At 54.3% G+C, this 24,644-nt stretch overlaps 4 protein-coding genes across 4 annotated transcripts; 2 read left to right on the forward strand and 2 right to left on the reverse strand.

The window, feature by feature from the left end:
* Positions 1-691: 691 nt before the first annotated feature.
* PG986_005571 (uncharacterized protein) lies at positions 692-3,907 on the forward strand (the record flags this gene model as incomplete). Its single annotated transcript, XM_066841793.1, has 1 exon — positions 692-3,907. One exon carries the CDS (start codon positions 692-694, stop codon positions 3,905-3,907), a length of 3,216 nt encoding a protein of 1,071 aa, XP_066701655.1.
* Positions 3,908-4,576: 669 nt separating this feature from the next.
* On the reverse strand, positions 4,577-6,205 carry PG986_005572 (Guanine deaminase; the record flags this gene model as incomplete). Its single annotated transcript, XM_066841794.1, has 2 exons — positions 4,577-5,847; positions 5,950-6,205. The coding sequence occupies 2 exons, from the start codon at positions 6,203-6,205 to the stop codon at positions 4,577-4,579; spliced, it is 1,527 nt and encodes a 508-aa protein (XP_066701656.1).
* A 944-nt stretch (positions 6,206-7,149) lies between these two features.
* On the reverse strand, positions 7,150-13,492 carry PG986_005573 (fatty acid synthase subunit beta; the record flags this gene model as incomplete). The annotated part of the gene is made up of 3 exons (XM_066841795.1): positions 7,150-7,468; positions 7,519-8,251; positions 8,305-13,492. The coding sequence occupies 3 exons, from the start codon at positions 13,490-13,492 to the stop codon at positions 7,150-7,152; spliced, it is 6,240 nt and encodes a 2,079-aa protein (XP_066701657.1).
* Positions 13,493-17,576: 4,084 nt separating this feature from the next.
* On the forward strand, positions 17,577-23,316 carry PG986_005574 (fatty acid synthase subunit alpha; the record flags this gene model as incomplete). The annotated part of the gene is made up of 3 exons (XM_066841796.1): positions 17,577-18,105; positions 18,171-23,146; positions 23,206-23,316. The coding sequence occupies 3 exons, from the start codon at positions 17,577-17,579 to the stop codon at positions 23,314-23,316; spliced, it is 5,616 nt and encodes a 1,871-aa protein (XP_066701658.1).
* Positions 23,317-24,644: the final 1,328 nt, after the last annotated feature.

The following is a 24,644-nucleotide window of genomic DNA, read 5'->3' on the forward strand; positions in this document are numbered from 1 at the left end:
TGCGTCTCAGAAATGGAAGGAGCGAGCAGTGATTATCCCATTCGCGCCCAGAGGAGAACTTTGGCACTTCCTTCTCCCACCTGCATGTTCATACTTGCACACATTTTCAAATGATTGATGTATTGGGCAATCTGAGAGAGACATAACACTTGATATATCCTACCTGTTATTGTTGGGCTGGGGAAGGGTTGACTGAGTTAGCACTTGGGAGCCCCGCGATGCGATGCGATGGGGTACTACCAACAACTTGGGAAAGAGCAAGTGCAATTTTATCACCTCAGGTGCAACTGCTGCAACAGAAAACACCCAAACCTCCAGCTCGCAGCCATACCTGCCTGACAAGGTTACCTGGTATGTACATACATGCGAATCCATACTTTAATCAGGACGGGAGTCACAGTTCTACCCACTGCCGCCATTTACCAATACCTCCTCCGGCCAACTCTTCATTCACGTTCGAGTGGGTAATAGGTACTCACATTTCCTGGTGCCTGTCAGCGAAGCACACAGACAGACACAAGCACAACGACGCACGGACCCAGCTCTCCATCTGCAAGAAACTACTCCACCAAACTTATTCGGGTACTCCATCCTCGCGGCTATCCAGGTCACTTCACTCCGGGGCGCGTAGAACTGGTCGCGACACGCGACTCTTGACCCCCATGCTGCTTCATTGGCTGTGACCGCCACCATGGACGCCCTTCTGAGCAGTATTGGGCAGTCTGCTCGGGCCGAAAACAACAGCAACAGTAACGTCTGCAACAGAATCGAGGACGTGTGCCATTCGCTGGGCAACTACGTCGCGCGACGTACCGACACACGCGCCGAACACATATCAACATCCTTCGACATCCGACACAATGCAGTTTTCAATATCGTCGTTGAGCCCGAAGTCGCCGAGGGCGAAGATCCGGTGCATCATCTGCAAGCACCAGTTACGCGGAGTTTGAACGCATCCGAGACCATTATGAACCAACCGACCGACGACCCAGTCCTGCAGCGAATGGTCGCAAAACACATTATAGGCGCTATTGGCGAGGTTGACGGAAGTTCTTGGAATGTGCGCAAGGTGGTGAGAGGTGCACAGGGCTGGGACTTCACCTACCAGTGCAATAACTCCCTGCAGGCGTGGAATCGCCAGAATGCTAAGAGCACAGGAAGGCTGCCCATTGCTGCGTGGAGCGGTCCAGGCGGCCAAGACCCCGTCAATATGGGCCGGCCTGCCTTTGACTGCCGCGGCAGTGTATCTATCATGTTCTCGAGAACCAGCAGAGCCATAATTATCAAGTACGACCACACTCCGCTACACAAGACCGTCGCCGAGCTGGCAGATCTTCTTGCTCCGGTGGTGCCTCCTCCGCCTGTTCCCAACGGTAACCACGTTGGAAACAAGTCAACCAAAGCGAAGCGGCCGCCGCCTGCTGAGGGTGAGGAAGGTGCGCCGAAGAAAAAGGGCAAAAGGAAGAGCAAAGCAGCAGACAACACAGGCACTGGCGAAGCCGCAACTGAGGAGACAAATACACCTGCTCAGAATACTTCAAATCCGGCACAGGGCTCTGCAAATGCCGGCGCCGCGTCTGCAACGCCATTCCTAAACATTCCTGCGGCAGAAGCTGCGAGACGGAGGGAACTGGCGGTTGAAATGCTGTCAGGAAAGGGGATCGACCCCTCGACACTTTCCGAGGAACAGATGAATATCTTCTCTAACCAGGCACCTCATCTGCAGGAGCTCTCTCTTGAGATGCTCGCGAAGTACGGCGCGGAGCGTCTGAGAATCGTACACCCTGATGAGAAGGACCAACCAGCTACTTCAACAAACACTACCCCAGCTCAGGGTACTCCGGATGTAGCTGCTGCTTCCGCACCGGGACCCGCTCCAGCTACGTCTGGCGACACAGAAACACCTACGAAGAGAAAGGGGCGCAAGAGGAAGTCAGATGCCGCAGTTGAAAGTGCAGATGGCGCGGCGGCCTCCCGGGCTGTTGAGCCCGGCACTGCAGAGAATGGCGGAATGGAAACCACAACCATGACATTGAAGCCGCCCAGCCAGAGAAGAACTCGCGGGGCCTGCGACACTTGCAAGAATCGGAAAGTGAAATGCACAAAAGAGCATCCGGTTTGTTCTGTATGCCAGGAGGCTGGAGAGACCTGTGTTTACTTGCCTCCGCGCCCACGGAGAAAATCGGAGAAACCAGCAAAGTCAGCAGACAATGTTGATCCCGATACGGATGTCCAAGCTGAAGAGGAGGAAGACGCTGGGGAACCAGAACAGATTGAACAAGCGGAGCAAATTGAGCCACCGCATATTGTTCATCCAGTACAGATCACACCAGTACCGGTACCCAGGCCAATGCAAGCAGTCCAGCAAGCTGCTCCAGTTGCTCCAGCTCCAGTCATGGATCCGGACAATGACGAGTTCATACCGGATCCGAACATCTTGTCAGGCCCAATTGAACAGCCACAGCCCGCCGCACCTCCGACCATGAATACTAATTATTATTCATCAAACAGCGGCGGGACCTACTCCGATGCAGATAGTTCAGAAGCCGCGCGGCATGCCCATCAGGCTATGGCCAACCTGACATTCCCATCCTCACAGTTTCAAAGAGACACGTCACAGGCCTCTCCATCCCTGTCTTTTCCATCTGCCACTCAGCCCAGCCAACCACCACCGGCGTACTCTCAGCCTCCACCTGTTGCCCAGCCTCCACCTGCTCAACAGAGTTCTCGAAACATGAATAGACGTAGCCTCCCTACGGGCCCTGTTACCCAGCATCAGCGCACAGACTCTGGAAATGCAGCTGCAAATATGGGTCGTTCACCAGGATGGAACAATGCCTCAAATTCCCCAGCTGCTGTCGCGCAAGACACAACCAGATCACCAAATTTCTCGCAAGCGCAGGCTGCGAAGCAATGGCCCAAGTCCCGCAAATCCGGATATGAAGCCCAAGCCCAGTCTCAGTCTCATGCCCATCCAAGTCCGGACACCATGCAAGCCGCCGTGACGCTTTCACAGACAGCAACGCACCAGCAAACCCCTCACGTGTCAGCGGTGACCAGGTCACCCTTTCAAACGACCAGAAAGCCTACTGCAAGAACGCAATCACGACAGGGACATAGATCACAGACCAATACTCCGGTCACGCAGACTCCTGTCCCGCCACCACAGATTCCTACATCCTTTAATACCCCAAGCAGCGCTTATGGCCACGCTGATACCTCCACCACATCGTCTGGGTACGATACGTATGGTCGTTATAACACGAGCAATGCCCAGTATCCCAATACCACTACAGCCGGCGATGCTACTGCACAGAGCTCATACGGCACTAATTCCTATCAACCACAAAATACATCAACAGCAGCCAGTTCGTACGCGACACCATCGTATGACTATTCGAGAAGCGGTGGCGCTGCTGATGCCAATACCACTGCCAATGATGCCAGCAACTATGGCGCTGCGAACAGCAGCAACTCTAACCAGTGGACGTCTACTCAAGCGCGAGGCTCTCGATCAGATGCCACACATTCCTACAACATGCCAAATGCGCAACCGACTTCGACGAGTCCGTACGGAACGCGTTCGGCTGCCCGACAGGCCCCTCAAGCTGCTTACAGCCAGTCCCAGCAGCCGGGGTACAGTTCTTATCAATCACAGAACGCAGCTCAATCACAACAAGGCCAAAGCAATCAGACCTGGTACGGCTTCCCGGCGGCAAGCGCTAGCAGCTCCAACCACGCTGGTTACAATAGTAACACAGCAAACACCAGTTACGGCAGTGCCGGTGCTTCTGCTAATGCCGGGGCGTATTCAAGCCATCGACCGAACGTACCTGGTTATGGACCTAGCTATGGAGAGGAACCGTCGATATTTGACTTGTTGAGCCGCGGCCATTCTGGCAACTAGGCTTCGGTCGAATAGTATCCATTGACGAAGTAGCCCGACAGGCTTGTACCCGAACGAGCAAGCATGTCGATGCAGACCTTTACAAGGAAGGAGTATGAGAACGAAGACACAAAGTGGCGTTTTGTTTTACACAACTACACAGGCGCATGGCATGTACAGAAGGGCGTCGGCACTAAAGAAAGGACATAGGTTCTTGATACTTCAAGTACAATTATGCGATGATTTGTAATAGTATACCCTAGCTAGAGATTCCTAGTTCGATCGGATGGTAGGACCAGGTGAAGGAAATGATGCATGGTAGCTAGCTATGTTATTGATGACATTGAGAGCCAAATTCATTGACAATTGCTAGCATTCTCTCCCATTGCATGATGTCGTGCAATAGTGCTATGTAGCTTGTGCAACGAATCTAAGTAAACACTGTTGCGCGTGTAGGTGCCTTGTATGATGTCGATACCCAGCAGCTCCGCAGCTATCTATCTATCTCTACCTCTATTATTCATGATACCGAAACTGGAAGGAAGATGACGAAGACGTGCCCTCCAAGTACGCGTAATATGATGACATGATCCCACTCTCTTCTTTAGACTCCGTTTTCTCGTCTATTTCCTTGTAATACCAACCGATGCATACCATCGCGCATGTCTTCGAACCAAATTGGCTCCCCGATTACGACGAAGACAAAGAGGGGCGTTGGTGTACCAGCCGTCCCTTGACCCAGACCATCTTGGTATTCCGGTCGTCGCCGTTGTACACCCACTTGGCGATGCGCTCGTCCCAGGTCTCCCAGCCGAAGATGTCTACGTTGCCGTCGTCGGTGATGGCGTTGACCAGTCCATCGAGACCAGCAACGCCGTTCTTTTCGGCTCGGGTCCCGGCGGCGTCACTGCCGTCGTCGTCGTGGACCATGTTCAGGCCGATCAGCTGCGCGTCCCACTCCATGCCGACCTCGAACCCGCCGACCTTGCGCTCGAGTCCGAGGACAGTGGCGCCGCCGCGCGTGGCGAGATGGAGGGCCTCCTCGACGCTCAGCTTGGCGCGCTCGCGCTCCGCGTCGTCGATCTTGGAGGGCGCGCGCGAGCAGTCGCCCTGGGCGTTGTAGGGCATGGACAGGTGGCGCGACACGACGCAGGCGAGGCGCGCGGCCTCGAGGACGCTGGCCGAGTAGCCGCCGCTGACGTCGGTCCCCAGTCCGACGTCGACGCCGCGGTCCAGCAGCCAGCGCACGCGGCACTCGCCGCTCGTCAGGGCCGAGTTGGAGCAGGGGCAGTGGGCGACCTTGGCGCCGCGGTCGCGCACGAGGGCCGCCTCGGCCTCGCTCAGGTGCACGGCGTGGGCGAGGACGGTGCGGGGCGTCAGCAGGCCGAAGCCGTCGTAGACGGAGGCGTAGTCGGCGGCGTCGGGGAAGAGCTCGCGCACGAGGGCGATCTCGCCGACGTTTTCGGAAATGTGCGTCTGGACGCGCAGGTCCTCGGCCCGGGCCAGCGCGCCCAGCGCCGCCATGGTCTCGGGCGTGCAGGCGGGGGCGAAGCGCGGGGTTAGGATGGGGGCGACGAGGTCGCCGGCGGGGTCGATGCGGCGCATATGGTCGACGGTCTCGCGGGTGCGGGCCAGGACGGCGGCGGGCCCGCCCTCGTCGACGTAGTAGTCAGGCGCGAGGCGGTCCATGCAGACGCGGCCGACGAAGGCGCGCTGTCCCGCGGCGAGGCAGAGGTCGGCCAGCAGGTTGGTGGCGGCGACGTCGATGGTGGCGTAGTAGGCGGCCGCGGTGGTGCCGTGCGACAGGGTGCGGCGCACGACCTGGCCGTAGACGCGGCGGGCCCGGGGCAGCGCGGCCAGGGACGCCTCCATGGGGAAGGTGTACTTGTTGAGCCAGTCCAGCAGGGTCGAGCTGCCGAAGACGCCGGCGTTGGGGTACTGCGGTGCATGTATGTGCGTATCTGGTGGTGTTGCCGGTCAGCCATCGTCGTCTCGTATAGACTTGCAAGGTACAATGAAGAGCACGTGAGGACCGGGGTCTTCCCGCATGTCATCTCTCTTACCTATGAAGCCCGGAAAGAAAAAGCGTCCCTCGTTGCAGGCCTGCACCTGCACTTCGGCCGCCTCCCAGCCCAGCTTCGAACACATCGTCTCGACGGCTTTCCCCTGATGGCCGCATCGCGGCTCAATGGCCACAATCTTGCCCGACGTATCGACAGCAACAGCGGCATCGTGCAGATAGTCTAGTTGATTGAGCGATTTACTGTGGACGAATGTGCCCACGAAGAGCTGGTTCTTGTGCAGCGCGGGCGGCGCCATATTGACCATCAACTATTTGAAGTATGTGACGAAAAAGGCCCCCTCCCCCTTTTTGGGAAATGTGTCCGAGGGAGAAGCACGTTTCGGGCAGCTGGTAATCAGCCGTCGCTGGAATAGCGGAGCGAAGCCCGAGTGGATGAGAGATTCAACTTCTGGACACGCAAAGAAGCCCATTAACGTGAAGCAGCCGTGTTTGATGTCCAAACTCGTCCAAACCCGGATTCCAAAGCAGTGACGGGTGGTGAACGAGAGTGATTTGACGACGTCGCTGTCCTTTTCTTTATACCAGCGGCTCTGACTGACTGACTGCCTGTCTTATCTCCCCAGCGTTCTGGCTTGGTTCCTGCATTGACTGACTCCTTGACTCCTCAACCGTTCGCAGTCTTAGCTGGCCTGCACGTCTCAAGTACCCGGCGCTTGGCACACTCCGCCTTTGGTCCCTCGCCTGCTGTAACCACTAACACTAACCTTCGGCCGCTGCCGCCCACCGTTTGCATCGCTACCTACGAATACAGCCACACCGCAATTGGACCTGCCAGCACATGTACGTAACACACATGACAACAACAACAAAAAAAGTCCTGATGCATAGGTTCGAAAGGAGGGTAGGTAGGTATGCACGCACAAGCCAAAGCCAAGATACTGTGTATCATAAGTGAATTATCCATCAAACTTCTATTATGCGACACCATTGCGCCACTCTTTTTTTTTTTTTTTTTGGCTAATCTACCGAAATCTTGCAGTCGCCCAAGTAGCAATCGCCATCTTCTCCCGTCCCAAAATCACAGCTAGCGCCGAAACTTCTATACATATACATGGGCAGTCGTTATTTCTTCCCTTTCCCATCCCGTTATCGATGTCCTTTGCCATCCTCGTCTTCTAATCGGCACATTCCAATCGTTATTCATCCATAGTATATAGCCACTGCCGCCCTAGGCTACCTCCTACACCTCCTTGCCCTCCTTGTTCTCCTCGCCACCCGTCACGTTGACGGCATTGTCATCCTGGTACGAGTCCCACTTCTGCAGGATCGCCTTGATGTTGGGAGAGCTGGTCAAGGCGTACACGTTCTCAAAGTACTCCTTGCTGAGCTCGAAGGGACGAGCCGTCACGTTGGGAATGTACTTGCCAATCAACTTCGCCGGATCAATGCTCGTCTTCTTAATCTGCGTGTTCAGGAAGCTTCGGAACGGCTTCACGCCCGACCGCAAGAACGTCGAGTGGAAGGGCACGTCAATTCCCGGAGCGGAATCGTCGCGAATCCTCTCTCCAGCTCCAGCGGCTTGGGCTTGGCCTCGGTCTGCTTCGCGCACCCGTCGATGATCTCCACCAAGTGCTGCTTGACCTCCTCGGGGCTCAAGCTCTTCTTGAGGTCGACAATGTCGATCTTCTGGATCTTGAGGTAGTTCATCACCGCACCAAGCGTGTCAAGCGCTCGCAGATCACCAGCACAAACGTACTGCATGTTGGCAATGTTGTAGTTGACAATCTCGAGAAGCCAGCCCGTCTTCTCCGCGATGTTGCCCACAACGAACCGCAGGGCCTCTTCGTCAAACGACTTGGAGATGCGGCTAGGGTTGACGGCGCACATCGAGTAGTTGGAGCGCCCGTCGGCGTCACGCTCCACAGCGACCTGCATGGTCAAGCCTCGGTAGAAAACAACCGACACCAGAGACTCAATCGGCATCACGTCAGCAAGTGCTGCGAGGGCAGAGTACTCGCCCAACGAATGTCCGGCGAAAGTGCTGTCGCGGGGAACAAGACCCTTGGCCTTCATGTCTTCAAAGCTGGCCTTCTCCATCAAGGTGAGGGCGGGCTGCGTGAATTGCGTGGCGGAAAGCAGACCCTGGGGCGACCGGTAGGTGTAAGACGTGGTCTTTTCCGAGATCTCCTTGAAAATCTTCTCCGACTTGGTACTGCCATCTTGGGCAACAGTCTCGAACTTCATGTCCATGTACTTCTGGCGGATGGCCTTACCCTTGGGTCCTCCGAAATGTACGGTGAACTCCTTGGGGTTGTTTCGGACAATGTGGGTAATAGAGAAGCCTGGATTAATGTTAGAAAACGGCCATAAGTAGATAGCGTTGGACGTGACTTACCATAGTTGTCCAAAAGGTACTTGTCGGCTCTGTCCCATACCTCCTTGGCAACAGGACTGCTGTCGTACAACTCCATACCCATACCCTGTTCCTGAGAACCCTGACCAGTGAAGACGTAAGCCGTCACGGGTTGTTCGACCTCGGCTTCACCGAGAAGAACCTTCTCCTCAGTCTCCTTGTTGCTGACTTCGACCTTGATGATCTTACGGCCACCAATCATGGCCACGTGTTGCAACTTCACCTCGATATCATCGTTGGGAAGTACCATACCAACAAGAGAAGCATGGAAACTACGTACTCGGCCAACGTTGTTCTCGGCAGCCCAGGTTTCGACCAAACTGCGCACAGATGCACTCGAGTACATTCCGTGGGTGATGGTTCCCGGGAGGTTGGCATAGCTGGAGAACACGCGGGACACGTGGATAGGGTTGTAGTCCCCGGAAACCTTGGCGTAGGTCTCGTTGGAAGCAGGGGCCTTGAGCTGCAAAGGCGTCTTACCACTCAGCGGGATGGGGTTCTCGAAATGCACAGGCTGCTCGATCGACGATCCATGTCGTTCGAGATAGTCAATCACAGGGTTGCCGTGAGACTCGCCAGCCACGTATTCAACGGAAGCCACCTGGTCAATCTGCTTGCTGGGACGCTCAAGAAGGACTTGGCCCCGAGTCTCGACGCTGCTGAAGACTGCCTTGTTCTTGAACTTGATAAGACTCTGGAGACGGAAGACAAGAGTCTTGCCAACGAGATTCTCATTCTGCTCGAAGACGAACCACTCCTTCGATTTCAGGACAGCGACATCCTTGGCCGTAGCAAGATGAACCTGCATCGGTGTCTCAATTTTGCGCTGGAAAGTGTTCTCGAAATCGGTGTAGGCACCACGGTAGAGGAACTGCGAAGTCACTTCCATGACGGGCTCACCGTCACGGGTGATGGTGCCGCAAACTTCGACCATCTTACCAGAATCCTGGTTGATGATGGCGTTAACCTGCGCGGTCGTGCTAACAACATCGCCCTTCTTGAGAGGCTCGGCACCAGGCATCATACGGAAACCGTTGGAAAGATGGACAAGCTTGAGGAGGTCTCCGTCAATCTTGCGTGGGAAAATGGGCTTGGTGATGGCCTTCCACCCAACGACGATGGCAAAGTCCATGGGGGCATAGACGACCTTGCCAGGGCGATCAACGAAAGCTTCGCCGGTGTTGCCAACAGCGTGCACAAAGTCATTGATGTCCTGACTCGTGATAGTCGCGCTTCCACCATCGAACTTGCCGGTGACGGGAGCATCGAGGTCGAGCTTGTCGTCGCCGAACCATGCACGCCAGTAGAACTCCTTGATGCGGTCGTTACGGTCATCCATGTATTCACGGATAGGCGCGTAGCCGGCATCAGGGTGGTAGGTGAAGCGCAGAGGCAGAGCGACTGGCTTTCCAAGAGCTGTCGTGTCCTTGATCATGTTGACCACGATCTTGTTCTTGCCATCGAACTTGACCTCAATGACATCGACGTATTGGTTGTGTCTGGGCTGCTCCTTAACAACAATGGAAGTCTTGCTAGGGTTGTTTGGGTACGAGATCTCCACAAAAAGCCCACGGTGAGGAGCGAAGATGCGTCTCATCGGGTTGGTCTGATATTTCTGGCCCTGGACCAAAACCTCTGACATGAAGAGAGCATGGCGCCATGAGCGTTTGGGGCCAGCTAGGAGAGTCAACCATGCATCCAAGGATGGCAAAGCAGCCGTGGGAGAGTTGGAGAGACGGTAGGTGTTTTTGTTGTCGTCGTAGGAGACAGTCAAGCCCTCAATGTCCAACGGAATGCCGGCGTCAATCAGCTTGCCACCGAAGTACTCGACGGTCGGGATGGTCTCCGGCTTCCCATTGTAGAAGTCCTTGGTGAGACTGGCAATGTGGGCGTTGTGGATACCATCCAGAATGTCCTTGATTGGTTCATCGATAACGGTCGAGTATTTGACAGCAGTCGGTCCCTGGAGAATGCATGTTCTGCCGACATCCTGGTCAATGACGGCGTCAAGATCCTCGGATTGCCACAGCGAGTCCTTCTTGAAGAAGAATTCGAAGTTTTCATCCAATGCAGGGACAAATGTCGTGGGCTTTTGGGCTGGTCGCTGACACAGCATGAGGAAATGCTGCACATCCTGGGCGTTAATGATCTGAGTCTCAGCCTCTGGGTATCTGGCAAGGATCCTGTCAATGGTCTCAAAGGGCTGCTTGAGGTCAGAGTAGTTCTGCAGCATCGACATCTGTCCGGTCGACGAAGTGAAGCGCTCTTCGACTCTGTGGATGAAGTCGCCAACCAACTTCATGTATGAAGGGTCAATCCAGCGAGACTGGTGCTTCACGTAGCACAGCTCTACCAATCGTCGTACTACTTCAGCGTAGGTCATGTCCTCCAAGTCCACAGTCTGGCCTGCGGAGTTCTGGCCAAACCATACCTTCTGGCAATCGTCATTGAGTTTCTTGATGATGTAGTCGCGGTTCTTCTTAAGTTCTGCAACTCGCTTCTCCTTGGGGAGGCTGAAAATCTTCTGGTCCATTTCCGCCCAGAATTTGACGCCACGGGTAGCGAGTTTGTGGATAGGCTCACCCATTTCTGACCGAACCGTGATCACACCACCGGCTGGGCCCTTGTAGGTCTTCTCCCACTGGTCATCGTCAAGACCTGGCGCATCAATGATGGCTTGCTTGGCGGCCTTGCTGGTGTGGGCCTCCTTTGCAACCATCATGCGGCTACCGAACAAGCAACCGTCGAATGGCATAGGCGGGTATCCGTACTTCTTGGACCATTGTCCAGTAATGTAGGGATAGGTGTCCTCGGCACCACCAAACCCACTACCAGCGACGAGAATGATGTTGTCGTAGCGACGGATACGTCCGTACATCTGAAGGATTGGTGTGTGGAAATCTTCGAACGAGTGGTGGCCACCACCACGTCCGCCAGTCCATTGCAGGACGACAGGGAAGGTAGGGTTGGCTTTGGCAATGTTGATGACATTCTGAATAGCTTCCATGGAGCCAGGTTTGAAGGCGATGTGCTTCAGGCCAAGCGTATCAATGTACTCTTGGGCGACCTCAAGCGAGGGAACACCGGCGCCGATTGTAAGACCCTCAATGGGAATACCCTCAGCCCTGAGTCGGCCAATGAGCGGGATCTGCCAGCCCATCGCGCGAGGGTTGACGTAAATCAGGTTGACTGTGATTCCTCTTCCAGCAGGAATGGCCTTTTCGATCTTGGCAAATGCTTCGGTCATCATCTTAGGAGCGAAGTAACCGCCACCGGCCAACTCGATCTGATAACCAGCATTCATCGTAGCGGCGACAAAGTCCCACGGGACAGTCGTTGGTGTCATACCAGAGACCATCAGGGGAGGAAGACCGAGGAGACGACTCATCTTGGTGTCGACAAAGGTTTGACCCGCGGAGGTCTTGATCAACCTGGGGCCATATTCCTTCACCCAGTCGGCGGCGTACACAATGGCATTCTCCTCATCACGATCGAACAGCTCAGGCTTGTACCCAACCTCTGGGATCGTTCCGCTCAAGCTACCAGCGAGAATGACCCTCACGCCGGTGCCTTCTTTGTTACGGCTGGTAAGAATTCCGAGACCGGAAATGCCTCCGGGGCCGAAGTCCAAGATGTGAGTGGCACCTGGGAAAACAGTGGCAGTTTCCCAGTTGACAGGATCACGGGTGATCATTCGGATCAAAGAAGGAACAATATCACCTTGTACCTCCTCCCGCAGATCCTTACCGGTACATGTGTTGAACACGGGAATGCCAAGAGACTTGGAGTCGATCTCAATGTTCTTGAGGTCCTCATCAATCAGCTTGGTGGCATTGGCGAGGTATTGGCTGTGGAAAGGGGCCGTGATTGGGAGGAAGCGGTTCACAAAGCGAACTTTTCGTTCTGTGTGAGGGATTCGATTCTGGTCAAGCCCGGTGGGAGCCTTAACCTTGCGAAGTTGCAGATTAAGACCGTAGAGAGAGATCGGAGGACCAGTCACGACCATGTTCCGCGGACTGTTGATGAGGGAGATAGAGATATGTCTGTCTTCGGGCAGGTACTGGTTGGTAGCGTCAATGTGCTTCTGCACTTCGCTTTGGGGAAGATCACGAATGCTAAGCATGGGGGTAGGTTCACCCTCACCATTCTCATCCGAGTCTTGCAGCACCTTCGGGGTAAGGGAGGTTCGAGGGAAGACCTGCTGGCTGCGAGCTCCAATCCAGAAGAGAATTGTCAGAGCATCCTTGGAGACCTTGTCAAATGATTCCCAGTCGCTCGCAGCGGCAGTAGCAGCAGCCACGACAATGCCCTGGGAGTGACCAGTGGCACCGCTGAAGCGATCTCGCAGAATGCCCGGGTGGAGTCCAAGACCCTTGCCCAAAACCATATAGTGACAAAGCTGGACCAAACCAATCAAAGGCAGACTGACAGGCGCCGAAATCAGGTAGTCGCCATCCGGCGTCGTATCGGGGTTGTGAAGCCATGTCATGACATCGAGTCCCTTAGCATACAGCTTTTCAGCCTTTGGGTCTCGGGAAAGAGTCTGCAAGAGCTCTGCTGATGTTGAGACGAGGTCACCAACAAAGGAGGGATACGTCTCGTAAACCTCACGCAATTCGTCGAAGTACTCGACAATGTTGCCCTGGCCGCCAAAGATGTTGTACAGCTTCGCCTCCTCCTCATCGGCTGCTCTCAGAAGGGCCGAGTCGTGTGGCCGGATGACTCTGTTCGCTGTGGAGCGGGCAGCAAAATAGCACCGCACAACAGCAATTTGCTTTTCTGGGATACCAGGGAGGGTTCTGGCCAAAGCGTGAACATCGTTGCTACGGAGGAAAACACGCTCGAACTCGTTCAGCGCGAGCTTGAGCACCTCTTCGTACGACCCTTGGCCGTCATCCTCGCCCTCTTCGACTTCATGGGCCACAAAGCCCATGTATCTTGCAACCAGCTCGGGTATTGAGGAAGGCTCGTCATCCTGAGCCAGCTCATCTGTTGCAGGGGGTAATGTAGCAGTAAAGCGCTCCTTCAATTGGTGAGCATAGTAGTGAATGCCGGTGGGTACCAAGAAGGAGGTCTCGAGAGATCCATGGGTAAGTGTGAGGGGGCGGAGGTTGGAACTGGATCTAGGGGTAGAAACGCCCGTCTGGGGGCCGGTTGCGGTACCGTACATGGCGAATGGCTGTACGGGGTTTCTGGGTGGGAGATTCGGACGGTCTTCGAACACGCCTACACATCAACCAAGTCAGATTTGGTGTCGTGGGGAGGGGAGCACAGAAAGCGAGCACGTGGCAGCGAACTTACTTGTGGATGTCTCCGTGAACTCAGCCAAGAGCAGGAGGCAGATAGCTTCTCCCAGCGATGGGCAGTATTAAGTTGCTTTGCAATATAGACGGGCAATAGCGTCCAAACAATCAGCAATGGATGATGAGAATGGTCGTGAGGAGTCTACGCAGCGGGCGTAGAGGAGGGGTATTTTAGACCGGACGGCGATTTGCGTCGTGAATGGGAAGAAGAATGGAGATCTTCCGAAGATGAAGTTTGCTTGAAGGGAAGGAAAAGTGGTTGCGGGACGGAGAGGTGAAGGATGGGATCACTTCTGTCAAAAGGACGGTGATGGGCGGGTTTCAAAGCTTGCCCGGAGTCAATGATCTGGAAGGAGCAACAAGAGACGGTTTGCCCATTCCCATCCACACACTTCAATTGAGCGAGTTGATTATTGAAAGATCCATTCGTCAGCGGCCGTAGCAGCGCAGGAACCCCATTACCATTTCATTTGAATGGAGCAAGTGTCTACTTTTACTTGGCTACACGCCTAGCTACTTCCTGCTCTAGTCGACGAGCATTACCCAATGGCCTTGGTGCGTCGCCCATGCCCGCCTGTCCCTGCTCAACGTATCAACTTTTTTTTTTTTTTTTTTCGTCTTGTGGCCGGCGGCGGGAAGCTGTCTGCCTCGCCAAAAATTTCGACTTCTTGTTGGGGACTTGTACCGGACAGGGAAGCTATGTGCAGCTCTAGCCCAGATCCACGACAGGGGGAGGGGCAGGTTGGAGCAGGAGGGTGGGAGGGTGGGAGGGTTGCACGGAGGATTGAAGTATCCGGTACCTCCCCCCAGCTACCCCCCAATGGATGGATGTCAATCTCCAGCCAGTTAGTCGCCGCCCAGCCCTCTTATACGCCCGCATGGCACCCCACTTGGACGAAGACCCTGACTGCATCACAAGGTTGAGTTTGAGCGATTGAACGAAACTCTGGCGGACGGCGGGCATACTGGACGGCAATCTTGTTGTTGTTGTTGTTGTTCTACAGAAGCCACCCGAGCGTTTCGGCGAGTATTGCGCCCGCCGGCCGCCCGTCCGCCGACATCTTACCTACCTTGGGGGGCGTCAACGGGGCATTCATTGGGCCTTGACTTGGTAATGCACATACCTGGCTGGGCGGTCTCAACGCGTGGCATATCCATCCCACCAGACGCATGTCATTCTGCCTCGAGTTCTTGCAAAGCAGCCATGTACGTCGTCTGCTAGGTACGCCGCAGGGGGGCTGTCGGTGCATTGCACCCTTGGCACCCATGGCACCTGTTCGTTCAACGTTGGGGCACCATGCGAACATGTTGCACATCATCAATCCCAACTCTCATCATTCTTCCATGTTTGGGGTTTTCAACGATGTGAGTGGGTATCCCAGCCTGCCTATAATGCATCGCCGTATGCTGCCATATGCCACACTTGAAACATTAGGTAGGTAGCGAAAATAGACCCGCCAATATCTACAGTACCTACAACTGTCTGCTGGCGACAATCCCGAAAGGCGAACTTCCATGGCGTCAGACCACTCTGTCCAATTGATCTTGATCCAGATAAAACAGTGCGTAAACCTTAGCCACCATCTTCGGATCAGACGGCGGCTCGGAAGTAAGGTTAATTAAAACCACATTCTGCGAGGAGCTCACGAACCCGATCTTGGATGCAATACAACGGAGGTGATCCAGATATATTGATGTCATGTGCCTATTCTATTAGATTTTATTTATTATTCTAGACTAGACGACAGTGGTATCGTCACTCATGAAATCTGACAGAAAATGTACCCAGGTTCGAATTGTTATGTTGTTCTAAAAATCTCAAGATCTCCTTGCGGCTCGAGTGTTGTGGTTGACCTAGCTATAATACAAACATTGAAGGATCTCGGGTGTGTGCACCTACCTTGAGCGCGAGCCAAGCTGGTCATGCAGGAGGCACGGATGGGGGTCGTTGGAGGGGTATCCTGTCGATTGAATTACTTATTATAGAGAATCCCCCGCATGATAATGCTCAATGATGTCGAAGCCTGCGTCAGATGGTCGTTCTCGGAAACAAATCCATGCTGTGTATGCCAACAAAACACCGGCAAAGACTTCAATATCCGACGCTGTATTGAACAGACAGGTACCTAGTTGCATGTCTCAATATGCATGTAGCTTTTTCTCAATCAATGTCTGCGTCCCGATAGCAAAGCTAAGCCCTTGTGCCAAGATCGAGACTCGCTGTGGGTGATTTAGTATATTCACTTCACATAGACTCTATGCTATGTGTATAGTATAACTCGACCATTCTGCTCTCGAATAGTTCAACCAATTGCTGCGTGATCTCTCGGGCTGATTCAGGAACCAATGATCGCGAGGGTAATGCCAAAGTAGCTGGTACGAAGCCATTGGCAGTTGCATCCACCGGGAGAACGGATGGGACCCGCATTAAGTTGAGGAATTTGAGTCTCTAGGTGGGCCCGACGATAGGGGTCGGACTCGGAGAGAGACGGTGACGGCTTCGTTCACTTCTCGATGAGTTGTCAGGAACGCCGCTCCATTTTGGCCACGATGCTCGTGCTTCACAGGGGTGACTGCATAGCGAGAAGCGACACAGAGCATGCAGAACAAGTTGTTGCGCCTTCAAGGACTCCTTCCCTCCGCCAGGCACGCTGCTGAATCTTGTTATTTTGGGACTGTCAAGACTTCGGCCGAAACTCTCTGGGCAGAAGGGGTCCTCAGCTTTCACCAAGGCCAACAAGGGCAGAAGCCAAGACCATTGAAAATAGATGGGATGAGACTCTGTGGGGGAGGGAGGGGACTTCTTGGAAGCCGCTATCCCTACTGTGGTTTAGACGCATCAAGTTGGTTGAGAGGAAAGTGGTGTCACACAAGTGGAGAGTCAATCTAGAAACAGAGGGTTCGATGTTCTTCATGCTGGTTTAGTCGCCGGTGGTGGGAATCTTTACAAGCGTGTCTGCTGCATGCATCCATGCTTGCCTGTGAGCAATTTGGAAGTCTTGGAGGCCGCAACATGGGAAGCAACAAAACATACGATCCAGAGCAGAAAATAAAAGTAAGGAGATAGCCTCGGGATAATCTGGTAATGGTAAGAAAACGAGAAACAGCATTGTAGGGGTCGTCATGCACGCAGCAAGAAGGCCTGCATATTCTACACATCAATTGGCAGGTCGCATTGGCCGCTCAGATCTGCGAGGTACTTGCAGTCCGGCGGCGCTCTGGCGTCAGAACAGGTACCCAAACTAGCGGCCACACCAGCCAATTTTTGCGTGTTCAACATTTGGGAAAACACGCGGAACTTCAAGCTACACCCCTCTAGACGGCGCCCATCCCGGCATATCCCCAGTCCCTGTCTACATGTATCCATCCCACTTTGTCTTGGACGGCCTGTCGTAGAAAACCATGGAGTGCGGTACGTAGAGGTGCGCTCCCTCGCAGTCACTTTTTTTTTTTGAGACCGCAATTCTTGAGTGGGTTTGTCAATTCCAGTGGTATTATTGATCTGGCAGGGGCGTTGGAACCGCCTCTCTATTGCACGATACAGACAGTACGCAAAACCCAAGCCTTGCTCATATTCACCCACCTTCCCTTCCCTCCGCAGCAGCTCGCCTGGAGTCCTCCCAGCCTCATTCTCCCCAATTACCCTCTGTTGCTTGCCTGCCATACGAGCTCAGCGGTGCTTTCCCATCTTGACTCTTTGTTAATTCAATTGTAATAGTTTCAAGTCGAGGTTAGCCACAGGGACAGCCAAAAACTGTCAACCTCCCGATCTACTCTCAACCACTTCTACATACCCTCACGCCTGCACGACATTTGCCACGAGACACTATACCAATAGACGAGATACCCGTGGCGTCTCGAAATAGGAGAGCGCTCGTCTCTCAAGCTACAGAGACCCTTCTATAGAGGTTTTCACCCTCTCTCCCACCGAACCCAGCCACGCCGCCCAAGATGCGTCCCGAAGTCGAGCAGGAGCTTGCTCACACCCTCCTAGTCGAGCTTCTCGCCTACCAGTTCGCCTCGCCAGTGAGATGGATCGAAACACAAGATGTCTTCCTGGCTGAGAAGACGGCCGAGCGGATCGTCGAGGTCGGCCCCGCAGATACCCTCGGAGTGATGGCCAAGCGAACCCTTGCATCCAAGTACGAGGCGTTTGACGCCGCAAAGTCGGTTCAAAGACAAATCCTGTGCTACAACAAGGACGCAAAAGAGATCTACTACGACGTAGACCCGATTGAGGAAGAGCCGGAGCCTGCAGCTGAAAGCTCCAGCTCCAGCGGCGGAGCTGCTCCCGCTGCCGCCTCTCCATCTGCCGCACCCGCAGCGGCTGCCCCAGCTCCGGCGAGCGCCGGCCCAGCTGCGTCTGTCCCAGATGCTCCCGTCCAAGCTCTTGATATCGTCAGAGCCTTAATAGCGCAGAAGCTCAAGAAGCCGTTCCTTGAGATTCCCTTGAGCAAAGCAATCAAGGACCTTGTTAGTGGTAAGTGATCTCGGCAGAACAACCTCCCAAAGTCTTACCTACAAATTGCTGACTTTCTCGAACAGGCAAGTCTACGCTACAGAACGAAATCCTCGGTGATCTGGGCAAGGAGTTTGGCTCAACGCCTGAGAAACCCGAGGATACACCACTTGACGAACTCGGTGCTGTTATGCAGGCGACCTTTAATGGCCAGCTTGGTAAACAATCATTAGCCCTAATTGCCCGACTCGTTTCTTCCAAGATGCCAGGAGGTTTCAACATCACATCTGCTCGCAAGTATCTCGAGACACGATGGGGTCTTGGCCCTGGACGACAAGATGGTGCTCTACTGCTGGCTATCACCATGGAGCCTTCAGCACGTCTGGGCGCTGAGAACGACGCCAAGGCATTCCTGGATGATGTCGCGCAGAAGTATGCTACCAACGCTGGCATCAGCCTGTCCACTGCCGCAGCGGCCGGCCCTGCTGCCGGAGGCGGTGGTGGCATGATGATGGACCCCGCAGCCATCGACGCTCTTACCAAGGATCAGCGTGCGCTGTTCAAGCAACAGCTTGAGCTTCTGGCGAGATACCTGAAAATGGATCTCCGCGCCGGCGAAAAGGCCGCACAGGTATCACAAGAGTCTTCGAAGGTTTTGCAAGCCCAGCTCGATCTCTGGTCGGCCGAGCACGGTGACTTCTACGCCGCTGGTATCGAGCCTGTCTTCAGCCCTCTGAAGGCTCGCACATACGACTCTGCCTGGAACTGGGCACGTCAAGACGCTCTTCACATGTTCTATGACATTATCTTCGGAAGACTTCAGGTTGTCGATCGCGAGATCGTCAGTCAGTGCATCCGCATCATGAGCAAGTCGAATCCCCTGCTGCTTGAGTTCATGCAGTATCACATTGACAACTGTCCCACTGAGCGTGGCGAGACCTACAAGCTTGCCAAGGAGCTCGGTCAACAGCTCATTGAGAACTGCAGAGACGTCTTGAATGTCCCTCCTGTTTACAAGGATGTTGCTATCCCCACTGGCCCGCACACCACCGTTGACAACCATGGCAACATCAAGTACGAGGAAGTTCCCCGGCATAGCTGCCGCAAGCTTGAACACTATGTCAAGCAAATGGCCGATGGCGGAAAGCTTACAGAATATGGCAACCGCTCACGGGTGCAACATGACTTCACCCGTCTCGTGAAACTGATTAAGGCCCAGCAGACCATGGCCAAGACAGCTCAGGCTGAGATCAAATCACTGACCAACAACCTCCGCCAGTCCTTGGCAATGAACGAGAGCCAGATCTTGCCCAGAGAGAATGGCAAGTCTCTTGGCCTTGCCAAGAAGACTGGTATGAAGGCAACCACCGCCGCTTCCACCAACAAGGGCAAAACCGAGACCATTCCTTTCCTGCACCTCAAGAGCTTTGATGAGCTCACTGGTTGGGAATATGACAGAAAGCTCACCAAGGTTTTCCTGGACTGCTTGGAAGTTGCCGCCAAGGATGGTGTCAGTTATGAGGGCAAATACGTGCTCATGACTGGTGCGGGTGCCGGTTCGATCGGTGCTGAAGTCTTGCAAGGCCTCATCAGCGGTGGCGCCAAGGTTATCGTAACCACTAGTCGCTTCTCTCGTGAAGTTACGGAGTATTACCAGGCCATGTATGCAAAGTTCGGTGCTCGAGGTTCCCAGTTGGTCGTTGTGCCTTTCAACCAAGGTAGCAAGCAGGATGTGGAAGCTCTTGTCGACTACATCTATGACACCAAGAAGGGTCTTGGCTGGGATCTGGACTACATCGTCCCCTTCGCCGCCATTTCGGAGCAGGGCCGCCAGATTGACAACATTGACTCTAAATCGGAACTCGCACATCGTATCATGTTGACCAACCTCTTGCGCTTACTTGGCTGTGTGAAGTCCCAGAAGATCGAGAGGGGCTTCGAAACTCGACCTGCCCAGGTTGTACTGCCCTTGTCGCCAAACCATGGTACGTTTGGAAGCGATGGTCTATATTCCGAGTCCAAGCTTGGTCTTGAGACCCTGTTCAACCGATGGCGATCCGAGGATTGGGCCAGCTACCTCACTATTTGCGGTGCTGTCATCGGCTGGACTCGCGGTACGGGTCTTATGTCTGGCAACAATGTTGTTGCTGAGAGCGTCGAACTCGAAGGTGCACGCACTTTCTCCCAGCAGGAAATGGCTTTCAACCTGCTTGGTCTCATGTCCCCCCAGATTGTTGATCTCTGCCAGCACCAGCCTGTCTTTGCTGATCTCAACGGCGGCCTTCAATTCTTGAAGAAGCTCAACAAGCTGATGGGCCGGGAGCGCGCCAGCATCACCAGTACTAGTGAAGTTCGACGCGCCGTGACGAAGGAGACGGCCATCGAGAACAAGATTGTCAATGGTGATGAGAGCGAAGCCCTCTACAAGAAGAAGGTCATCGAGCCACGCGCCAACCTGAAGTTTGACTTCCCGAACCTGCCAGACTGGAAGCAAGATGTGGCTCCCCTCCATGATAAGCTGAAGGGGATGGTCGATCTTGACAAGGTCGTTGTCGTTACCGGTTTCGCCGAGGTTGGCCCATGGGGTAACTCGCGAACCAGATGGGAGATGGAGGCGTACGGAGAGTTCTCCCTCGAGGGCTGTGTTGAGATGGCTTGGATTATGGGTCTCATCAAGAACCACAATGGTCCTATCAAGGGCAAGCAATACTCAGGCTGGGTTGATGCCAAGTCCGGTGAGCCTGTCGATGACAAGGACATCAAGCAGAAGTACGAGAAGCACATACTGGAGCACTCTGGTATTCGTCTCATTGAGCCTGAGCTCTTCGATGGATACGACCCCAACAACAAGGAACTCCTTCATGAGGTTGTCATCGAGGAGGACCTCGAGCCATTCGAGTCTTCGAAGGAGACCGCTGAGGAGTTCAAGCGCCAGCATGGTGACAAGGCCGAAATCTTTGAGATCCCGGACAGTGGCGAGTACATTGTTCGCATGCGAAAGGGTGCCACACTCTGGATCCCCAAGGCTCTTCGATTCGATCGTCTCGTCGCTGGTCAAATCCCCACCGGCTGGGATGCCAAGAAGTACGGTGTCCCTGAGGACATCATCTCTCAGGTCGATCCCGTCACACTCTTTGTCCTTGTCTCAGTCGCCGAGGCTCTTCTCTCATCCGGTATCACCGACCCCTACGAATTTTACAAGTATGTCCACACTTCTGAAGTGGGCAACTGCATTGGTTCGGGTATGGGTGGTGCGGGTGCTCTGCGTGGCATGCACCGTGACCGCTTCCTGGACAAGCCCGTTCAGAATGATATTCTCCAAGAGTCCTTCATCAACACCATGTCTGCGTGGGTCAACATGTTGCTTCTGTCGTCCTCCGGTCCCATCAAGACTCCCGTCGGTGCTTGCGCTACTGCGGTAGAGTCGGTTGACATTGGTTACGAGACAATCATGGAAGGTAAGGCACGTGTGTGCCTTGTCGGTGGCTTCGATGATTTCGGCGAGGAGGGATCTTACGAATTCGCCAACATGAAGGCAACCAGCAATGCTGTTGATGAGTTTGCCCACGGGCGTACACCTCAAGAGATGTCGCGACCTACCACCACTACCCGTAACGGATTCATGGAGTCTCAAGGTTCTGGTGTCCAGATCATCATGACTGCCCAGCTCGCCCTTGACATGGGTGTGCCCATCTATGGTATCCTGGCTCTCACGACCACTGCCAGCGACAAGATCGGACGTTCCGTTCCCGCTCCTGGCCAAGGTGTCCTCACTACTGCCCGCGAGACCGCTCGTAAATTCCCTTCGCCCCTGCTGGATATCGAATACCGCCGTAGACAGATTCAGCAGCGCAAGAACCAGATCCAAGACCGAAAGGAGTGGGAGATGCAGTACATTCACCAGGAGGTTGAGGCCATGAAGTCTGCAGGCGAGCCATTCGATGAGAAGGAGTACCTGGAAAGTCGAGTCCAGCACATTGAGAAGGAAGCCATCCGTGAAGAGAAGGAGGCACTCCGAAGCTTCGGCAACAACTTCTGGAAACAAGACACCAGCATCGCTCCTCTTCGTGGAGCCTTGGCTACCTGGGGTCTTACCATTGATGACCTGGATGTTGCCTCGTTCCATGGCACTTCCACCAAGGCCAACGACAAGAACGAGTCTTCCGTCATTTGCCAGCAACTTCGCCATCTTGGCCGCAAGAAGGGCAACGCCGTTCTTGGTATCTTCCAGAAATACCTCACTGGTCATCCCAAGGGTGCCGCTGGTGCTTGGATGATGAACGGATGTTTGCAAGTTCTCAACACTGGATTGGTCCCTGGCAACCGAAATGCGGACAACGTTGACCCCATCATGGAGCAGTTTGATCTGATTGTTTACCCAAGCCGCAGCATTCAGACAGACGGCGTCAAGGCTTTCTCCGTTACTTCGTTCGGTTTCGGACAGAAAGGCGCCCAAGCCATTGGTATCCACCCCCGATACTTGTACGCCACCCTGGACGAAGCAACGTATGATGCCTACTGCAAGAAGCTTGCCGCGCGCCAGAAGAAGACCTACCGCCACTTCCACAACGGCATGATCAACAACTCGCTGTTCCAGGCCAAGGCCCACGCTCCTTACACCGAAGACCAGCTCAGCTCCGTGCTTCTCAACCCCGAAGCTCGCGTGTCCGAGGACAAGAAGTCGGCCGGTCTAGTGTTTGCGGCGGACTTTGCCAAGAAGGCGGCACTTGCTGCCCAGACCTCGGTGTCGAAGAGCACGACGCAGGCTCTTACAGAGACCATGGCCCGTGCTCTCCCGATGAACAAGGGTCAGAAACACGGTGTTGATGTTGAGGACATTTCAGCCATCAACATTGACAACGAGACCTTTGTCGAGCGCAACTTCACCGAGCAGGAAATTGCATACTGCCGCAAATCACCCAGCCCGCAAAGCTCCTTTGCCGGTCGCTGGAGTGCAAAGGAGGCCGTGTTCAAGAGTCTGGGTGTTCGCAGCCAGGGTGGAGGCGCAGCCCTGAAGGACATCGAGGTGCTTCCCAATGAGAACGGTGTTCCGACCGTCACTGTAAGTTGAGCCTTTGCTGTCCCATATTCCGATCGATGATGTTAACCAGTTGTTCACAGCTGCACGGGGATGCCAAATCTGCCGCCGAGAAGGCCGGTGTCAAGGAGGTGGTTGTTTCCATTTCCCACACAGACCTGCAAGCAATTGCTGTGTCGGTAGCTTCGTTCTAAGCATCATGGTGTAACGCTTCATGTGGATGTAGATATTAGGCTTGACGGCGCGGGTGTTTGCTGATTGGGGACATGATTTTTATTTGTCGGTCTCATGTGTAATTACATCCATTCCCGACGATAGACGAGCAATGATAGGAAGCGGGGAGGGACAGATCAGGGGTAGAGGATGTTGTCAGAAGTTTGCTAGAGGCGTCTGCGCTTTAGCATGTCTTTTATACGACTGATGTGCAGTCCAATGGCACACGCCAAGAGCAGTTATAGAAGATTTTGACCTGCACCGACACTGATTCTCCTTGTGCCGCGGCTTCGTGCGTAATGGGCTAAAAGACGATGCCATCTCCACCACGGGCTCGGCAACCTCGTACAGGCATAGGTCCGCTTTCATCCACTTGCTGGTCAGTGATTCCGGCCCGTTCTGTGTCTGATCCGGCAAAGGTTCCATGTCGGATCTGACAGAGAGGCAACGCTAATGAATGCACGATGAAAAGCTTGGTCCACGGCTCGTGCCGATGCCACTGAGCCCTTGCTCAGTTGTATTAGTACCTGTGTGCGCCCCTGATGCTAATGTCGGGGTGCCCCATGTGCTAATCCAGATCCGTGGATCCTGCGTGGGGAGATGGCGAGCATGGATCTGTGGATGTTGCACTTTGAGCATGTGATCATGGGTCGATGCGGCCCCCTGCTTTGGTCGCGGTGCGTCAAAGCACGCTTAAGTACATTGCCCTCTTGCTTGTCTGGGAAGTTTACGGATGTCAAACATAGAATGTTGATGCTTAGCACAGGTATCGGCTGGTGATATTGGCTACTGTATAAGTTCCTCATTGCCAATAGGTTGATGGGTCTTCGTATTGTGGTAAGCGTACATGTTGTCGCTTGCTGAAAGTCAAGTTACCCCTGCTACGAAGAATATGTTTCGAGCACAGTGACGACGGCCAGGACTCGGCGTCACCTGTACGAAGAATACTTTCAAAATCACGATCAACCAAGAATCGAGGGTCCGGTTTCGTTCATGCTCGGGCGTTTCTGTCATTTTCTTCCGCCTTCAGTCAACAGTCGTGACTGTGAGTGTCTGCTGTTCACCGACGCCTTGCCTTTGGGACCCTGTCACCCGTTCTCCCTCCGGCTGTCATCGACGTTGCATGTATCTAAATGGCTGCTATCGGTAACAGGTTCCGTCATACTCTCAATCATAATCAACTCATTTATCCTTGGCCAACCTACGATGATGACTCGAAGACCGTCAGAATGTCGCGTTGGCCTAGTTAGTCTACTCTACCCAGAACATGGAACCACAGACCTTGTGAGCCCAACCCCATTCTGTATGA

Source organism: Apiospora aurea (genome assembly GCF_038362705.1).
Source record: "Apiospora aurea strain CBS 24483 chromosome Unknown utg000004l_segment0_segment0, whole genome shotgun sequence".
Taxonomy (NCBI): domain Eukaryota; kingdom Fungi; phylum Ascomycota; class Sordariomycetes; order Amphisphaeriales; family Apiosporaceae; genus Apiospora; species Apiospora aurea.